Genomic DNA, 19,769 nt, shown 5'->3' with positions numbered 1-19,769 from the left:
TTGTAAAACTAATGTTGGTTCGTCTGAGAGCTGCTGAGTTGACCAACCAAAATATTTAGTGAGAGAGAGGGATGCTGTATGGGACTGTAGAGGGAAAAAAAGGATAAATATACATGAAAACAAGCATGGGGATAAAAATATATCTAAGGCAAGTGAAAGAGGAAATGCAGAGGAAGTGAGTCATTTCATCAAAATGTCAGCACTTAACTGACCTTTGACCCATGTGGTGAATCACGGTATTTGACCCCAGTGGAATGTGTCCCACTAACAGACATGCAAAACAAAGAGCAAACACTCTGTGTCTGAGTACTTACTCCACTATCTTTATCTATATGTGCTCTCCGTCTTTCCTTGCATCCTTTCCCCTCTCTCCTCACAGTAGACTCCTAACAAGGTGACCATCGCTCAGCTGCTCTCATCTCTCTTCAGACATTTTGAGCAAACACTCTTTCATCTTCTCCATCTGCATTTCTCCACGCTGTTATTAAAACTAGGCTGTCAAACAGCTCTGATCCCCCAGCAGTCCATACTCTGCACTCTTGGTGCTTTCTCACAACAAATGAATTATTCAGCTGTAGATTTTTTGGTCCAGAAATGGATGCAATAATTAATTTATGATATCATAAAAAATATTGGGGTTGGTTGTTCATTAGCCATATGTATTCCTCCAATTTTAATATTAATTTGACTCTAGATCTGTAGCATCAGTACTGTGAGAAAAAAATGGGAATGTTTCTTAGGAAGTGTAGCTAAACAGATAAAGTCTAGACATTTAGATTTTTGGAATGTCATCCGTATAACTATTCCTGGCAAAATATTTTTTATATGATATGAATCACCGAGTGTCACCCAAGTGACATTGTCATTTGTTTCAATGCATTAAAGCTTCACAATCACAGCAGTCTGCTGGCATGTGTATGATGACCGCTATATGATTTATAATAAAGTATTTGCTGCACTGACTTCATTAGCAGAAATTGAGCTCCTTTCCTTTCCTTTCTCGTTCTTTCCTTTCCTTTCCTTTCCTTTCCTTACCTTTCCTTTCCTTTCCAGCTCTCCATTAATATCCGTGCTTTTTTCTAGCCTCTCCTCTGAGGAATGTGTTCTAGTTGTCACATTGTTTGTCCATAGCTGGATGTGAAGAGAGTTTAAAGAGCTGTACTATTCCTTATCCCCACAGGAACCAGTCAGGGTCCTTCTGTTCCCAGCTGCATATTCTCACATGAAAATCTGGGACACTGTGTGTATCCTAATGTCTCTACTGAATGTAGAACACTGACAGTGCCAGTCACCAGGGATTTATAGCTCCCCCCTTGGTCCCTTAACAGCTTTCACTCCTGCTGATACACCTATATGGGAGGACTGATACTTCTAGCTTGCAAGTCCTGCATTCATTAGCTACTGTAGTCCGGATTTAATGATGTTGAGATATACATCTAAAGCTTACACATTGGAAGTGGTTAAGAGATATCAGTTAAATACTTCTTTTAATGTCAGTTTTACATAGCGTATACGCTTAAGATAATAATTCTTGGTGTCAGTTGTCATCTCTGAAGGGATTCAACTATGTGTAACTCTTTATAATATTGTCTGCAGAGGGGGATCAATGCATGAGGGAATTGTTCGTGGCTACATTATGTGTTTCCACTAGGCATGTGGTAATCATAGACTACAGCTTTTTGTTGCTGATGTTTATGTGAGTGCTGACGAGTGCAAAAAGCCCAAGGTGCTTCATGAAAAGGTCTGTTCTAGTGCTGTGTCCCTCACGGACATTACACGTCTGAGCCTATTTCTTGTAACACAGAATTTGAACAATCAGAAGCCCTGAGGGTTTTAAACAAACACAGAAGCCTTCAATCTAATAACATATAGTGGTTTTATAGTTGCCTATCTTTGAGATGACTGCTGTGCAGTAGTGTAGCAGTCCAAGGGATAAATAATTACTGTAACTGATATGTATTTGAGGATTACCAGACCTCACCAAGAGGGCAGCAGAAATTACAAGAAATATTTATATGCAAAAAACCGATTTTTTCTTCAATCATACAACAATATTATTGCCGTAATATCACATTGTGTCTTTCCATATATTTTGTAAAATTCTGCCACATGTTGCATTTTGCAGTGATCCTTGTTCTTTTTTCTTTTTTGTGTGTTCTTTTCAGTCGTAAGCAGTGGAAACGTGAATGTGGTTGTGAAGCCTAAAGTGGAGGTGTTAAAGGAAGAGAATGCCTCACTGCCCTGCACAGTCACCCCATTAACAACTGGCACAATTGTTGAATGGTACATTGTAAGTAATTTCTCGATGTTTATTTTCTTCCACAGTTTTAACATTTCTAAATAGCAAAAAACAAAACAAAAAGAAAAAAAAGTGACGTTAGAGCTATTTTGCACCCAAAGTTTAAAAGTAATGCTCTGTGAAAAAATACAATTTTCTTGTTCTTGTTTCATCTGACTTCTATCTTATGTTCTTCCTTGGATTGGAACCATCCATTCAGGATTTGGGAACTAGAACACGTATAGCTTTCTGTCAGGGTAAGGAGAAAAAGGTTGACCCTGGCACCCCTCTGACAGATCGGATCAAGATTGGAGAAGACTTCACTTTGACCATTTCCTCTGTTAAACCCTCTGATGAGCTAAACTTCACCTGTCAAGTCACTGACCCTGCTGGGTCTCCAGATGGTACCACTTCTCTGAAGGTCTTTTGTAAGTTTGCCAGTGCCCTTTAGCCCTTTACTTGACCTCAAGGTTACTCCCCAAAGTTAAGTTTTCATTTAATCGTCATTGCCACTAATGTTTATGACTTTAATATATGAGATCTGCATTAATGCATACTTTGATTACGAGGTAGCTTAATTGTATCTCATGCATGTTGCTGATTTGAATTTGTAAATATTTACATTACGCCCATTCTATATATCTTTAGAAAAGTTTTATCATATAGTATAATTTACCAAAATTCTCCTTGAAGAATATCTTATTTCTTTCACTGCATGTAGTTCTTTGGAGCTTTCTCCAATACTTGAGATTACCATTTCCTTTTGATAAGATCTCCAGAGTTCAATTAACCACAACCTAATCACTCTTGACACTACTGATGAATAGTTCAATCACACGTGTCATTTCTAATATATCTCTCCTTTTTAAGAGTCCAGATTTATCACTAACATGCCGCCAGCTAATCATGGTGCAGACTACTCTGTCTTTGCCCCTCCAAAGCACCAAAATGAGTAGGATTCACTGGTATCTGGATTAAAGGGAGAAAAGGGGAGAATATGCATTGTGAGAGTGACAGAATAGCCTTTTGTTTAGTGATCAGTCCGCTTGAAGCTTTCAGGTTATCCATTAACATTTATGCACTCAGAGGCACCAAAGTTAAAAAAAATCTCATAAAATAAGCTATTAATTGTGAGAACACCAGTGTTCAACAATACCTCAATAGAGTGTTATTTGACAAAGGACTTTGAGGTGTACTTAAGGCCCACAGTACTAAGAAAACAGGCTGTCTTATAGAATAGCAATTATTCTTTGTTCCCATTTGACCATTTGACTCATTGGGGTTGAGTTATAGTGTGGCTGCCCTGGCTTAACTTAATGGGACTGAGTTATGAGGTCTCCAGTGGGTTAAGCTGCAATAGCCTGGGGTCTTTCTCTCAGGAAACTTACAAGCTAAACATTTTTTATTGGCAGAGTTGCTCCCACACAATGAATCAAGTCGTCAATGTGGATCTAAATTCTTTTCTGCGCATCTGGCATGTGGGAATGACCAGAGTTTAAAAATACTGAGTAATGACTTAGACACAGAAAGAAATCTACTGTTTATTAATATAAGTGGATAACAGTTGCAAGCAGTGATAAGCTGACCTTGACGTAAGTGAATACTCACACCTGTGGTTGCGTGTGTGCACCAGTGTGTGTCCAACATCAACATTTGGTTGATGTTTGGTTGATGTTTGACGCTTACATCAGCAAGTGTTAGCCACAAACTGCTTAATTTGTAGTGTGAATGTACTAAAACAAGAACCATTAGCAGCAGCGTTATATTGCAAGAGTAGTGACGGAGCAGGAGTCAAATGTAAGCATAGAAGTAACAGAGATAGTCTTTTTTATTTTTAAGTAAAACTACAAAACAATGCCTTCTTACTTTATTTACTTTATTTAACTGAAGTAACTCAGTTACTTGTATGTGGCAGTGTGTGTTTGCCTGTAGGGATGCAACTAGTTTGTAGTTCACTCCTTCAGAGGGAACAGTTTTCTTGTATTTTGCAAGGGATCATGCGTCACAGGAGTCTGTTAAAGCAGCTCCCTTTTCAGGTACTACATCGTCACTGGAGGCTGACACACAGCTCGTGCTCTTAGACATGCCCAAACTTGCCCCCGCATATATCTCCGCTTATATTATATAATGGAAAATGTTATATCGATATTATCTCAGACAAAATAGTGTGGCATAACCTACTGTATGTGTGTGTGTGTTTATGTGTGATTTGACCCCGCTTCAACCAACACAAAGAAAGCCAAAATGAAATCATGTGAAGAAGGCTGTTTGCTGTGTAATTTAATTACAGAAAGTCAGGAGAGATGGATTACAAATATGGAAGTTGAGCGTTTATGCGCACATACTGTTTGTAAAATGGTTTTCATTAAGGGAGTCATAGTGTTGTAATGGTAACTTGTGTTGTCCTTTTTTCTGTCTCAGCTGCGCCCGAACACCCAAAACTGACAACATCTCAGGCCATTACTGCAGGAACTCCTTCTAGCTTAGAGGTCTGTATGCGTTGTTTGCACATTTATCGATTCTGACCAAAAATACATACTCTCTTATAGCTTTTCCATTGTCGTTTTTTCAGGTCGGCACCTGTGAAACGAAGAATGGGTTTCCTCTTCCAAGAATTGTCTGGTTCAGAGATGCCAAGCCCCTTCCTGAGGTCAAAGACAAACAGGAGAGTATGTGTTCTTTATATATATAGATATGTATATATCTTCACCGTTTGCGTTCATTTGTAACCTGATCTGCTGCATTCCTTTAACCCCCACGGCAACATTATTTTGCGTTTCTACCTTTTAGAACTGTTTTCCCTTTTTCCTTCCTTCCTGTCCGTCAGAAACATACATGGTTGCCAAACAAGTGAAGGAGACTTCGGGTCTCATCACTGTAACGAGCAGCCTGTACATGCAGCCCATGAAAGAGGACAAGGATTCGGAGTTTTACTGTACTGTAGAGTACAGGATGCCAGGGAACAAGATCGAAACGATGGATTCTAACCGCATCAAGATCAACCTAAACTGTGAGTGGTGGGCGCAGGCCGTTTGGGAGGGTATCCAGTCAGAGGTCTTTCCCTTCCCTCTTGTAGTTGGGAGGAATTGCATTTGCTTTATGAACTTTGGTGACATATTAATTTATTCCAGTTAGCAAAAACATTTTAAATCAGATATTTTAACCACATATAAATTTTTATTTGCTTCACACACAAATTAATTCATAATTCTTCTTGTGTAGGAAGGTCAATAGTACATTGTTTCTGCAATTTCTTATTTAATTATGTTAGATTCTGTATATATCTTTATTGTGCATCAATCGATCCACCACATGCCCTGTTAGAAAGTCAAAAGATATAGAAATATTCACTTCTGTCCTTATACCTACATCAAAGTGATGAGAATTATATGATAGAAACCCCATTTAGGAAAAAGACTCAGTTGGCTCAGGAGGAGGCACTGGGAAAGCATTTCTTCTGGAATGCATTACTCATTTATGATTGATGATGTATAGTGTAACAGTGAAATGTAACCACTGAAGGAATTTTCATCTGTTCCATGTCTGTTCTTCTCTGTCTAGATCCTTCTGACAAAATCTACTTTTCCCTGTTTAACACAAGTCAACCAGTCAAAGAGGGTGATACTGTAACCATGAAATGTGAGACTGATGGGAACCCCCAGCCTCCATTTGAGTTCACTAAAAATGTATGAGATCATTTCATGCACACATTTGATAAAGAAAAGGCAACATTTAGTTGCAAATTTGTTTCTCTACTGCAACCTCTGTCACCCTCTTGCTTGGTTTTTACTCGTAATTCCTGTTTTTTAATATTCAGGGAGATGAGGCCCAAGGTAAAGATGGTCTTCTCATACTGAAATCTGTCAAGCGCTCTGATGCTGCACAGTACAAGTGCACAGCATTAGATTTCGAGATTGACTTTACCTTGGAAAAGACGATTGACCTCACTGTCGACTGTGAGTAAGCCAAATACACATAAAGACACACACATTGCTGAATTAAAGAGGGTTAACACACAGAAAGAACAATGCATCTCCGGTTTGTGTGGTTCTTCCCATGTAGGAAGCCTTTCTTTTCATCAGTAAATCATAGAATTAAAAGGTTTCCATGGAATAGGCTCTAATGAAGTTCAGTCACCCGGCTGATATCCAATTCAATTTTTCACACTTCATCTGTTACTTTAATGTTATCCCAAGCACACTGTTTAATCTGATCTTATCACACACATTAAGCAGTGATAACCTAGAAAGTGTATGGAATAGGCTTAACTTGGGCTCAAAATGGGTTTGACTTCAGAATAAGTGCATTAGCTTTGTACTGTTGTTTAATTTGAATTGGCACTTATTTAACACCTCAGAATGTGTAGAAGGTCTATAGTTTTCAGTCGACTCCCCCCCCCCATCTTATCTTTAATTGCTTTCTGTTTTCTCTCTGTCAGACATTGACCCAGTAAAAGTGACACCAGCTGAATCTAAAGTTGTCATGCTTGGAGACAAAGCAGCATGGCAGTGTAGGATCAAGGCTTCCCGTCCTCATACAGTTCAGTGGAAAAAGGTGTGTGTCATCATTTTCTCAATTTTTCTTTCTTTTTTGTTTTAAATAAGTGTGCCACCCCCCCCCCCCCCCTCCCTTAAAAGAGTTGTGGTATTTGTGTGCATTCTTTCTGTTTTTCACATAAAATCAGAAACACCAACCAGCCTGGCACTATGATTGATTGTTTAGCTGGCTTGAAGCTTGATACAGGTACAGAGTCAACATTAGGACAAAAGAAATCAATAAATAAATAAAATCCTCACATTTCCAATAAGTTCTTTCTAAGCATGCTCAGTTTTTAAAATGAAAACTTGTCAGTGTCATACAGTAACAACATTCACCTAGTCAACAAGAATTCATTCCTTATTTTGGCTCAATGCACCGACCACTGTATTAGGCACACCAGTTAATGCAAGTGTCCAATTAACCCATCGCACTCCTTTAAATTTGTGCATGTAGACAGGTAGACATGGTTAAGACTACCTTCTGAAGTTTAAACTGAGCATCTGGACAAGGAAGGAAGGTGGTTCAAGTGTTTCAGAAACTGGTGATATACTGATTTTCTCACAAAAATATCCAGTCAGCGGCAGTCCTTTGGCTGAAAATGCCTTGTTGATGTCAGAGGAGTGCCAAATGTTCACATGCTCCCTAATATATCCCGCTGGTGCTATGACAGAGAGATAATCAGTGTTATCTGCTTCACATCTGAGTGGTCATAATCTTATGCCTGCAGTACACTGCTACTACATATGCAGTTTCACTCTGTTGTGGATATTTTCAGTTTTACGGTAGCAAAAAAACCTTGTCTTCCTTGACACAGAAATTCATAGTGACGCTACAGCATGCACAGCGTCTTTTCTGTCTTTAACATGTTTAAAAACATTTTTTTATTTACAGATTATTTGTTCTCGATTGTCTATTTCAAGGATCTGGGTACATTTAATACTGTAAAACTGCACATAAATATACCTTTGGTGTGTTTAGTCTTCATTCCTGTTTCTCCACTTGTTATGTGCAGAGTGCTCCTCCAGTGTCAGGTCTGTTGTTGTAACCTATGTATCTATTGTTGTGTCTCTTGGGTGTGATGGAAACTCGCAGGCAGCTGGTTTTCTGGGCAGAGAATGTGTTTGTTCTTAGAAAGATGAATTCCTATGAGAAGAAGTTGAGAAGAATTGCAAGAGACAGGTTCATCATGGAGGACTGACTTTGATTTGTTATCACTGCGCTTTCAAACAGTGTGTGTGAAGATTCCTTTTCTGCTTTCCCATCACAGTGGTGTGCCATCAAATTAGATATTGACAGCGCTGTTCTACTCACAAAAAAAAAAGAGCAGAAGCATAATATTATGAGTCCAGTTCTTCTTCAGTGTGCTTGTGTTTCTGCAGGGCTCTGAGGTGCTGTCTACGATCGGGACTCTGTCAGTACAGAATGTTTCCTATCAAAATGCTGGAGAATATGTTTGTGTTGGAGCTGTTCCGTCTGTGCCAGGACTGATGTCCCAGGCTAGCGTCAACCTCACAGTCAAAGGTAAAAGTGCATGCACGAAACAAGTACACCCACACTCACAGGAACACTATAAAACTTTATCTCAGAGTAAATAGAAGAATTTAAACCACAGTAATGTACTCATGCTGTATAGGCTGTCATGTTTCTCCACTGCTAAATACTTTAAGGTAACTGTAAGCATTCTAGAGCCTACTGTTTGGAAACAAAAGTGGAATTCCTACTTCATTGTAAGAAGAGTTTATATACTATAAAGGATGTTCAGCGAGGCCAGGCATTCTTTGAGCTCTTTGGCTTGACAAAACCAAAAACTCCAGGTAAAATGAGTAGTATCGAGATGGTCATATATCAACTTTCTCTGTTTCCTTCTCTCTGCACAGAGAGTCTCACAGCTCATAAAAGGAGACCAGTCTGTCAGAAGATCAAAGTGAAATAAAGTTTGTTAATTGAACAGTGTAAAAGAGACATAGCAGTAGGCAAAAAATACATATATGGCTTTTCTGAGTACATCTACATTCTAGTGACAGTGTGACACAGATGTTTTCACTGCTGTAACTTTACAACTGGGCATCTTTCTTGATCTAAGGTACAGCTTAACAGCTTGCACATATAAAGCGCATTCCCCCAGCAGGGAATCTATATTGTATATTGTATGTAAAGCATGCTGTAAATAAAAACATTTGTGAACACTCTGGTACTAACCACGTTATGTCTTCAGCAAAAGTTACCACGATGATTCAGTTAGGTGAAAATAGAGCCTTTAGAATGACAGAAAACTCTGACTTTATGCTTGATATAGCTCACTAACTCATGAACTCTTGCTATGTACTACACACTGAACTGCTACCGCTATACCAATACACAAAGTATAATAACAGTGGTCAGTGCCAGAGTGTGCAGAGTATTGTTTTGGTTAGAGGAAGGAATTGGGAGCAGCTTGGAAGTAGAAGTTGCTTCCTTCTTGAAAGGAGAACTGAGGTATAACTGTATGTGTTTAAGGTTATGCAGCATTGTTCACTTTGCTTACCCATGACATTCTCATTCCCTGTCCAGGAAAGCCAGTGATTGACCCTCCTGCTCCTGTGAAGGTGGGAAAGGAAGGAGACAAGGTGACCCTTATGTGCGTAGCATACGGTGTGCCTACCCCTAACTTCACCTGGCAGCCCTCAGGAGGAGAACAGGTAGACATCTGAGTCAAGCTGAGAGAAAAATGAGTCTTTCCAGTTTACAGGAATCAGTAAAATGAACGTATTGGAACTCATTTGGAAATAATAGTAAGGCGTATTTCAAATGAAAAGCGCCCTGCTACTATTTGTGTTTCCATTAGAGTCAATATGAGAAGATTAAAGTGTTATGTTTCATAACGTATTAAGATCACTCTTGGTAGAGTACTGTGTAAAACTTCAAAAGCTCTACTAAAGGGGGAAAAAAAGCGAAAACAGCTTTTAAGAAACTTGTAGAGGGAGTACGCCTTCATTATTAAATATTACATAAACTGATAAAATAAGATAAAACGTTAATCATCTTTTTGAAAAACTGTGATAATGTCAGAAACTAGTAGGGATGTTTGGAAGATTAAAAATGAGAGCACAACTAATAATTTTCACGAGCAGATTTTTGTTTGTAAGTGAGAGGTAGAGAGAAATATCACATATGAGAAGTTTGTTTAAAATAATAGGAATGGGACTCATAAGACAAGTGGATAGTAATAATAAAAGAAGAATTATACTGCAAACTCATATAGGCAAAAGGCAAAGAAGGATTTTGACAAACGACACTAATTTACTTTGGCCTTTTTCCTTTATCTCTCTTCTTTCCTTTTTATCTTCCCCTCCAGTCGATAACAGTGAAAGGTAACAAGTGGGTGAGCACTTTGACCCTGAAAACCACTGCTGATATGATAAATGGCGGGGTGACCTGCGAGGTCGAAAATGAGCATGGAAAAGATATCACGGTCTTCCCACTTTCTCTCGAACAAGGTCAGTGTAACAAGCTCTCTTTCTCCACTGGGTTTTCCTCATTAACCTGAAAATGTGATTCAGTTAAAAAGTTGCGTTGGACATGCAGAACAGATGAAACCAGCGTTCGCTGGTTTTAGTCAAATTATATTTTAAAACTTACCAACAAAAAAAAAAGTTGCATAGCATAATCACATATTCAGTAATTAAAAAATAAGTGTTTGGAGATTGGCATATTACCAAATTAAAATGGAATGCACTGCTCATTAGTTCTTCTTATAAATACTTACATGGATGCAGTGAGGAAAACTGGATATCATCTTCAATTCTGTAAAAGCTGTTCACTATTGAAATGAAAGTTATGGCAAAAAAAACAAATGTTTTTACAGTTAGCCAGTTGTGGATATGACATATATTTTGTGTACGTGACCAAATGGTTAGTCTTATTGTGTGTGTACACAAAGGGAACACACAGAATAACGCCCAGAAATTGCAACGATCCGTGCAGCCACAACACTAAAACTCATTTGTATGTCATCTTCATTGCTAAAGAAGTGTCTAGGAGTAACATTTACGATCTAACACAAGTAGTTATGAGTGAAGAAAAACTTGTAAAATACATAATAACACATAATGATCTGAACTGACAAATTTCTTTTTTTATAATTTCATGATTACAAGTCTCTAAGGTAACACAGTGTGTCTTAATGCCATGCCAGTAACTTCTTATCCTGCTAATAACATCAACTACAGTCTGATCTTCTTTCACCTTTTGTAAACTGCATCTAAACCTTTATAGCTTGCTTCTTTCATGGTTTGCTTTTTAAAATGGGCTCTCACTAAAGTTATTGATAATAAAGCTGTAGCTGGTGCCTGAATTGCTGTTTTACATCTTCGTGATCTCGCTTTTCTTGTTTTTTTTTCTCCTCCTCTCTTTTTGCAGTTGGCAGCTCAGCTGAAGGTAGAACCTTCTCCCTCCTCCTCTTCCTCTCCTCCCTTCTTCTCTCAGGACTCTTTGTTGTACAGACCCTGTAATTTAGAAACTCCCCTCCATCCGCTTCCTATTGCCCCAGCCCTTCCATGTCACACACACACACACACACACACATACACACACGCACACACACACACACACACTCTCCTCTGCTGTACTGTAACCTTGTATATTTGCCCTCTTAACTACCGAACACTGTGGATATTGTACATTGTTATTCTTCTTCTCTTGTCACCTTTGTATGATGTCTGTCCTATATTTTGTGGATGGTACCAAAAGCTTTTGTGGCCCCTTGGGGACAATAAAGGATTCTATTCTATTCTGTTCCTTCCACTCTTCTCTTCGTCTCTTTACTGTGTCTATTTGGTCACCTCTTCTTTCCAGCTGCCTTCTTATTCCTTGCTTTTTCTGCTTTTCTCCGCTCATCCGATGCTGTGTGTAGATTAAGTAACTTTAGCTAAGTATCTTTTTAGTGGTGTGAATTGTGTGTGTTGTGGTTGTTGCTTTGCTATGCTATGGGACTGAGAAACTCTTTTTCTCTTAAAGTGCTGCTTTCTGGAAACCCTGTGCTAACGTCAGGTCTGTATCGCTAACCCTATTGACATGTGTATGGTGTTCGTCTACAAATGTAAGTTGCTGTGTGTGTATTGATGGCTGTTTACACACACAAAGGTTTTATGTATTTGTGTTTACAAGAGTATTTGTGTATCTGTACTTGTATTACTGTAGCTGAGAAGATATGCTTCTAGAGAAGTGAGAATGGATAGGTCCTGTATGAAGTATCACACAATTCAAAGACCAATCATGAATATTTCCTTTTTGATCAGCCTGCTTATTTCCTAAATAATTTAATGTTAAAAACTAAAAAAGCTAACACATGCCTGCCAAAATGTTATAGAGCATATCCAAATGCCATTGTTTCGTCTAATAAACAGGCCCCAAACCCCCACATTATGAAAAAGCGAGTAAAAATAATAATTAAAAAAGTGATAATTTAACAAAACAGTCATGAAAATATTCAAATTAGTTAAAAAATGTATTCTTTGGGAACATCAATTGAATTTTATAACTTCGGGATTCAGAGAAGACTTCATGCATCCTACTCATTTTCAACATTTTGGTGGAAATGTTCCAGGTTTCCTTTTTTAGCATACACAGGAAAGGAAGCATCTTTGACCTTGTCTGTAAGGACACCACAGACTGTAATATCAGGCTCATACTGTAGCACTGCAGTTTAAGTTAGAAAAGTACTAAAAGTACTCCTGCCAACATTTTCCTGGGGATATCAGAAAATCAATACTCAGAACCAATACACAATAACATTTCAAATGACCCTCTGTAAAACCAATGAATAATTCACATTTTACTTGCTAATGATGTGTTGCAGGTGGGCAGATTTTTTTATCCCTTGGACAGTGACAGGAGCAGAAACAAATATAGTTTTCGATTATGACTGGATCTTAATAGGCTTCAGTAATCTTTGTAGGGTTAGTAATGTTAGCTTGAGAAAACATATTATAGCATCATGTCTTCACAAGTACAGTAATACAAGTGTAGGTGGTTGGGTGAGTATGTTCAGTGTTGTTTCATTGCTCTCATTAGCTGTCTAGTATTATCTGCGTAGACATAGGCCCTGTTTTTGGGTCGCATCACATTTCAGTCATTGCATTCAAAAGATAGACTAACCCCACATCCCAATCCCCGCCCCTTATCCTCTGCCCTCCACCTTTCCAACTACCCATCCATCAACTGTCTTCACCTGGACTCCATCAAATCTCATTCTCTCGCTCTCTATCTTCCCATTCTCTCCCTCCCATGATAACACCAAATCAAATCAATTTCCTTCCTCTTTCTCTCACCAATCAACCTCCCCTAACGATGCCTCTCTCCCCACCACTGATTTTTTGAAAATCGAAAACTCTCCATTCCATCCTCACACCTCCTCCACCATGATCAACCCTTCCATGATTCCCCTAAACATCTGTCCTCCAATCAAATTTCCCCAAACTTTCCCACCAACCCTCCACCTCGCAAACCTCCCACCTGCCCCCCGACCCTCCCCCCATCCCTCCTCCCATATCTACTTCCATTGCGGCACTGTAGCTGGACAGGGAGGCTCCAGTGCGGTGGTGATAGCTGTGGTGGTGTGTGTTCTGCTCCTCCTGTTGCTGGTTGGCCTCCTCTACTGCCTAAGCAAGAACAACAAGCTGTCTTGCAGCAAGAAGGACCCGAAGGAAGTGTGAGTAGAGATCAGGGACAAAAGGGATGGGAGGGGGGATTAATAATCACATGAATCAAAAAACACTAAAAGTCAAAGTGCTTAAAAAGTTGGAAAATCTGTAACAAAAAAACAAAAGTGTTTGGTTTGCTCATGCCAGAATATTTGTTAAAAAGACTATAGATATCTATTTGTATGCACTGACGATGTTGCTGATTGCAAAATACATCTGAAGTTTTTACAATATAGAATAACAACTTTCCTAAGCTTGTTTTCATAATCCTTTTTAATTGCAAATGTGCCATCTGTCCTGCAAGAATAAATGTTCTTTTAAATAATCAGAATATCCTGATTAGCAGCAAGAGCAGGGTTTCTTTTTCTTTATTTGCTTGGAGATTTGACACAATAAAGTACGATTTGTAAATGTTAAGTTTGCAGAATAGAGTTACAGGATACGTACATTTCAGGTCCACTGGGAGAACTGCATTAATACTGCACAGGCTTATTTTGCAAACAAGTTGTCAGACTGATTCGTTCTTGTCTACATGCATTTGTAAAACTAAGCAAATATTCGCCCCAACAAACACTTAACTCGCTGACTTTTTCTTTTGTTTTCACTGTTTTTTCTCTATTCCATTTCTATTTCTAGGAACTCTGGAATGACGAACAGTAGCGTTGTGGTGGAGCTGAAGACAGACAAGCCCAAAGAAGAGGATGGTCTCTTAAACAAAAAAAATGCAACAGAACAGGTTAGGCCTATAGAGCCATGAATCTGAATTGAGAATGGTACAGCTGACAGTTATAATGGCTGAGCAAGGAAACACTTGACCTCTACATTTTATCTTTTCTAAGAATTTAGGTGACTTTGTCTGATTCTGCATTCATGACTGTGAGTCACACCACAGAACAATAGTGGGCAGGAGCAAGTCAAGGACAATTCAGCACAGTGGATAAAAACAAAGCCTTTGCATATTTTGATAGACTGTTTGCATAGAAATAAAGGTTATTTTCAGGCAGTGTCTGTGGTCAGGCCTCACTTTTTGCTGGAAACATCAAGAAATGTTAGTGATGTAAAAGCCTCTTATAGTCCTATAGCAATTTAAACGAGGTAGTGCCAGTATTCCTCTTTGTATTTTTAGCATCACCAAGGATGAGCACAGTCCTGCAGACATTTACTAACCTAAAAGAATCCTTGATACCTGGTTGACATGAACATGAGCGATACAGTCACCAGAAATCTCTTCACACAGCTCCGTCATTCTGATTGAGTGTCTAAAGTCAGTTTTAGTTCAAGGGAAGCTGGCTTGAAAAAGTGGTTCCTCCATCGTGATGTGGTGTGAAAGCTGCGGGGAGTCATCTAGAAATGTCATCACAAATGTAGAACATTTCATCTTTAAATTTACTGTAGTGGCATGTGTGACTTGAATTTCAAAGTCTTGTTTTATGTCACTTTTGAAACTGCTGACAGCGAACTGGATGACATTTCATAACTGCAAGGAGATATCAGGGACATTTACCTTTGCTTTTGAAATGGATATAACAAGAAGAGAAGAAAGATGTAAAAGTCTGTCTCTCCATACATAATCAAGTTAATATTTCTTTACTGAGATGCTATTAAAATATGAAAACAGCCTTCGTGCCACAGATGCACTTCACTGGATTCTGAAAGTATATCTCGACTTCTACATTTGACAAAGGATTTTCTTACAATGCCAAGTAAAGTAACACAAGTCTGTAAAAGTTTAATAACACAGCAGTGATATCTTGTCCATAAAAAGTGGTATTTTTTGATAAAATGTTGTGTATCTTATATTTATCTGTCAACTCCAAGTAATAAAGTTCTCTGAAAATACTGCAAGATATGAAAAGAAAACATTATAACATAAGGTGTCTATTTGGCACCAGTGCTGGGATTGTGGTTTTAGCAGTGGCACCAGAGGTTTCACTCCCAGTGCCTCACATGTACACTTTGTAAGAATAACTTGTTAATATGCAGACCTCAGCCCAAGTCCCAATCTTTAACCTAAACTTCATCAAAAAGTAAAAGCAGGTGAAATCTGAAGTATCCCTTCAAACCCTCCAACCTCCTATTGAATACTTTGTGTGCATCTCTGCTGACAGAACAGCACTATTCAGTGTCATGCAGAAGCAAATTTAATGAGTGTTGTAAAACCATGGGTTTGGTTTATGCTTTAGATTTAGATTTCATCCACAAACCAGGAAAGCTGCTGGATCTTTTGGGCACCTAGCTGTAGATATTTCTGATACAACGTTTATTCGACATTCAAATGATTTTACGCTATTGTCGTTGTTGTGCCGTGATCTAAATGAATTAATTTACCAGCAATTAACTGTTGAATAAGAAGAAAAAAAGAATATGTATGAAGAATTTATGAAGATATGGATTATTTTTCCATTTAATTGCATTTGATGTGGACAATAAATGCATATTTCCTGGAAGTTGTCAAAAAAATAGGCGTGTTTGTTTCTTGTTGTTTTTGCATATTGGTCATATTTATTAAGTTTTGTCATTTCTCTCTGACAGTGATAAAACCAGATGATGAAAAAGGCTCCCAGAAGGATGAAGCGAAGAGGATAACAGGATATGAAGACAACAGGGCTAATTTTTTTTTTTTTTTTTACTAGACTGGTGATATTAAAGTTGTGGGGGCAATGAGAGGTGGAGCAGGGACATGGGTTTATGTTGAGCGGTGTGGCTGCTCAGCATGTTCAGCATTGGCTATTCTTGTTTTATAACCTGCAATAGCCAAGTTGGGTGGAGTTTTTTTTTTTTTTTACTTTGCCTTTTTTTAAAGATAGAGTTCTTAGACCTCTATCCAACTTGTGCTGCCGCAGGTTTAAAACGATACATGTGCGAAATCATATTCTGACAACACTGGATAATTCATTAATTTACCAATCATGTCTTTCACTCCTCTGCAGAGAAGAGCTGTTCTAAGAAGTATGATTGGCACATGCTTAAACACAGTGACAGAATCTTCTTATTCGCCCCAAAGGAAACCTCAAATTCATTTTCTTCTAGTGTTAGTCTGCATTTAAGCATAACACTGAACAGCTTTTCTGTTTTGGAGTCTGCAGTTAAAATATCTTTCCTTTCTGCTGGTAACATTAGGCAAAAATACACCCGGCTGTTACTCTGTTTGATTCACCTCCCTAACAAGCTATGATTTACACTCACATTTAATCCCCGAGCACACTGTTTGGCACTCGTAACTGTCGAGTTTTTGTTCAAAGAATCTCTGTGTTTGCATTAGTGTTGTTTAATTGCAGTTTTGCCACCTGTGACTGTTTATACATATATATATTTATATATGTATGTCTTTCAGTATCTCTAATTAGCTTTCAGTAGAAACAATCCAGGCTTTTAATAACACCAATTCTGTCTCTAAAATTGCTTGCCTTTTTTAATCTAGCTGAAAAGCAACCAAACAAGCAAGCTATTAGGTTGTACAAATTTGTTCCTGCCATTTGCAGCGCACTTGTATATTATGTCAGTATACCAACTGTTCACTTGTTTTCCTATGTGCTTGTGTTTTCCTCTGTAAATTCAAATAATGCTCACTCTGCCTATCAAGCAGGAGGAGTACTGTGCATGATGTGGAGTCCAAGGTGTTTGTGGTTACTGAGTTGCCAGCAGTAATGGCTACTATTTATTTCTCAGTGTTTCACAGCGTTTTGGTCCCCTACTTCAGGATGAAAGCTGGGGCCAGTGAAGTGAAAACTGAGGAACCATCCGCATGAGCACAGCACACAGTGGTTTTGCTCAGAAAGCCCAGTTTTCGCCAGATTTCGCTGTGAAATTGGTGTAATTTGGTGAAATGGTTGACAATCTCAAACAGTAGCCCGCTGTGCTGTTGTTTTCCCATGACAACAAACTGGGACTTTGAGCAGCTGCGGTGCACTAGTCGCAGATTCACCTGTTGGGAGTAATCACTTGCACAGGCTCACTCTAGTTTGAAACAGGCAGGGGAGGGAGGTGTGGGAGAGACTGGGGATGTTCTTGGGGTATCTACCTTTTATTTTTTACCAAATGAAAGCTTTTGAGTGTCACAGCAGGTGTGTCTGTGTTTAGGTACGATGTTTTTGTTTATCCCCTACACTGTCGGCAGGCAAAAAAAGGAAAACAAAAGCTTTGATAAAGGGGTACATGCCCTTTTACTTTGTTTTACACTGGAAGTATTGGCCTTGATTTATATTTTTTTTAAAAAGGTCACCTCAAACCACTCTCTGTGCCCACAAAGCTCATTGTGTTTTCACTGTCTGTCTGCTGATCTTACCAAAACATGTTGAGTGTTAGGAACCCTGTGGGGGCAGGTGAAGATAGATAGTTGATTTCTTTTTTTCCCACTTGTTTTATATCAAAATAATATGGTACAGTATAAAAGTTGTTTAGAAAGGGGATTGTTAATATTTGAACTACTGATGTTTTTTTCCAATGCGTTTCCACTCGCTGAGAGAAGAGAATTTTTTTAGATTCCATTTAAATGCTTTACTCTTCTCTCTTTACTGTATACTGTATATTTTGTGGTACATTGTTGTGACGTGTTGATGTATCTTTTTGTTTTGCTCCAGCCATGTAGAATTTATAATGAAAAAAAAAGAAAAAAAAAAAGAAAAATTACCCCATTCACCCAAATATTCTCTGTGTTGTTATTCCTTTTTTTTTTTTTTTTTTTGCCTGTCCCGTTTGGATCTTTAGCCATCAGAATTGTTGTCTGAAGGCCAAGAAAGATGCCCAGAGGATTTACTTTACCAAGTGGATCATCATGGCCTTGCCATATTGGTCCATTTGATTATGTATTAATTATGTATTTATTTGATTTTCGGTTGTTACAGACGGGACAGATAGGACTGGGAGAGAGAATGAAAAAAGAGAGGGAGAGAAAGAAAAATAGAGGGGAGAAGAGATGGTGAGAAAGGGTGAAGAAAAAAAAGAAAAACAAACAAAACACGTGGATCACCTGTATGGAGATAAAAAAAAAAAAAAAACAGGAGAGAAAACAAACATAAAAAAGCAACATAATAAATACAACACCATCACAATAAACTAGCCAAAAGTAGATAACAGTAGATACTAAATATTACATGTTATTGTGCAGCACGCAAGATCGACAGCGCACAATGTGTTTTGTGGTAGCAGGCAGGAAGGGTGTAGTTTGTGTCTGTGAACACCCGTGTGTACACCCGTTTGCACACCTGTGTGGATCAGCACGCTTGTATTCAAAAGGTTTCTCCATGTAACGATCTGCTAGGGAGTGTGGGCGCTATAGCCCCGTCCCCCAGGGCATGAAGCAGGTATGGTGGAGATCCAGGCCCCAGACATCCAAAGGCCCCCAGCATACGAGGACCCAAGGAGGACCACCACAGGGGCAACCGTGCCACCTTCCTGGGAACAGCTGAGGAGAGCCCCAAACGAGAGGTCACCCAGCAGCCACGGAGCAGAGGCCAGAGGGGGTTGCAGTGACGTGCCCGCGGGCTCTGCCGGCAGCCAGCTGTGCCAGAGAGGACCGGGCCTCAGTCCCAGAGGCCTGAGGGCACCCCACCCACCAGAAAGGGGCCCAGCCGGGCCACAGGTGTCAGGCCCCGCCAATCGGCCAACAGGGGTGAGTTGGTACATACATGAGTGCCCAGCCCCAGACACCAAGAACCACCAACACACCAACGTCTGAGGGCATCAGCCACTGACAGGGAGTGTGGTGAGGGGAGATAGGCCTCCATACCTTGGAGAGCCTGAGATGTTCCCAGAGAGGTGGAGTCTAAGACCCAAGCTGACACAGACGAACAGGCGCACGGAGACACAAATGGGCATTCCCACCCCCATATACACAAACAAATACTCGGCACTCATCTGACATGGAGACAAACACAAATAGGCACTGTACACACATTCACACTCCCCAAACATACTCTATATCCCAGGTCTGGGTACCCCCGCCCCCAGAGGGGCAAACCATACCCGGACCCAGGAGATGTAACCCTTCTCTCTGGGGTGGAGGAAAGCAGTCCGCCTCCTTATCTGCAGTAGCAAGGAGGCCCCGCATCCCAGCCCCGACGGTTAACAGAACGGGGTGAATGAAGACCCCAAACCTTCCTCCACCCGCTAATATGTAGTGTTGCTGCATGCTGTTTTCCAGTGCATTTAAAACACAGGAGGGCATGGTGCTTCCTGCCAGAGAGCAGCACGGCTCCTCCCTGTGTCGTTATTCCTGTCATTGCAACATGTTTCCAGGTCTTCCAGTCCCTTTTACCCCTCAGCTGTAAAAG

At 39.5% G+C, this 19,769-nt stretch overlaps 1 protein-coding gene across 3 annotated transcripts in view; it reads left to right on the top strand.

Annotated features, from left to right (window-relative positions):
* The window catches only part of bcam (basal cell adhesion molecule (Lutheran blood group)), a 47,740-nt gene extending 29,632 nt beyond the window's left edge, over nucleotides 1-18,108 (top strand). Inside the window, exons 2-17 of one of the 3 annotated variants that reach the window (XM_040030298.1) lie at nucleotides 2,166-2,290; nucleotides 2,499-2,706; nucleotides 4,700-4,767; nucleotides 4,851-4,947; nucleotides 5,106-5,288; nucleotides 5,840-5,964; nucleotides 6,096-6,234; nucleotides 6,717-6,832; nucleotides 8,197-8,338; nucleotides 9,368-9,495; nucleotides 10,152-10,293; nucleotides 11,216-11,233; nucleotides 11,813-11,845; nucleotides 13,370-13,505; nucleotides 14,134-14,233; nucleotides 16,030-18,108. In XM_040030298.1, coding sequence (XP_039886232.1) covers nucleotides 2,166-2,290; nucleotides 2,499-2,706; nucleotides 4,700-4,767; nucleotides 4,851-4,947; nucleotides 5,106-5,288; nucleotides 5,840-5,964; nucleotides 6,096-6,234; nucleotides 6,717-6,832; nucleotides 8,197-8,338; nucleotides 9,368-9,495; nucleotides 10,152-10,293; nucleotides 11,216-11,233; nucleotides 11,813-11,845; nucleotides 13,370-13,505; nucleotides 14,134-14,233; nucleotides 16,030-16,032 — 1,763 coding nt within the window. In that variant the 3' untranslated portion in view covers nucleotides 16,033-18,108. The remainder of the gene's footprint in view (nucleotides 1-2,165; nucleotides 2,291-2,498; nucleotides 2,707-4,699; nucleotides 4,768-4,850; nucleotides 4,948-5,105; nucleotides 5,289-5,839; nucleotides 5,965-6,095; nucleotides 6,235-6,716; nucleotides 6,833-8,196; nucleotides 8,339-9,367; nucleotides 9,496-10,151; nucleotides 10,294-11,215; nucleotides 11,234-11,812; nucleotides 11,846-13,369; nucleotides 13,506-14,133; nucleotides 14,234-16,029) is intronic. The other 2 variants (XM_040030299.1, XM_040030300.1) reach the window with 2 other exon arrangements.
* Nucleotides 18,109-19,769: the final 1,661 nt, after the last annotated feature.

This window comes from Simochromis diagramma, unplaced genomic scaffold (genome assembly GCF_900408965.1).
Source record: "Simochromis diagramma unplaced genomic scaffold, fSimDia1.1 OVJJ01000361.1, whole genome shotgun sequence".
In the NCBI taxonomy this organism is placed as follows: domain Eukaryota; kingdom Metazoa; phylum Chordata; class Actinopteri; order Cichliformes; family Cichlidae; genus Simochromis; species Simochromis diagramma.
The sequence above is the reverse complement of the archived record's forward strand: the minus strand, read 5'-3'. Positions and strand labels throughout refer to the sequence as shown.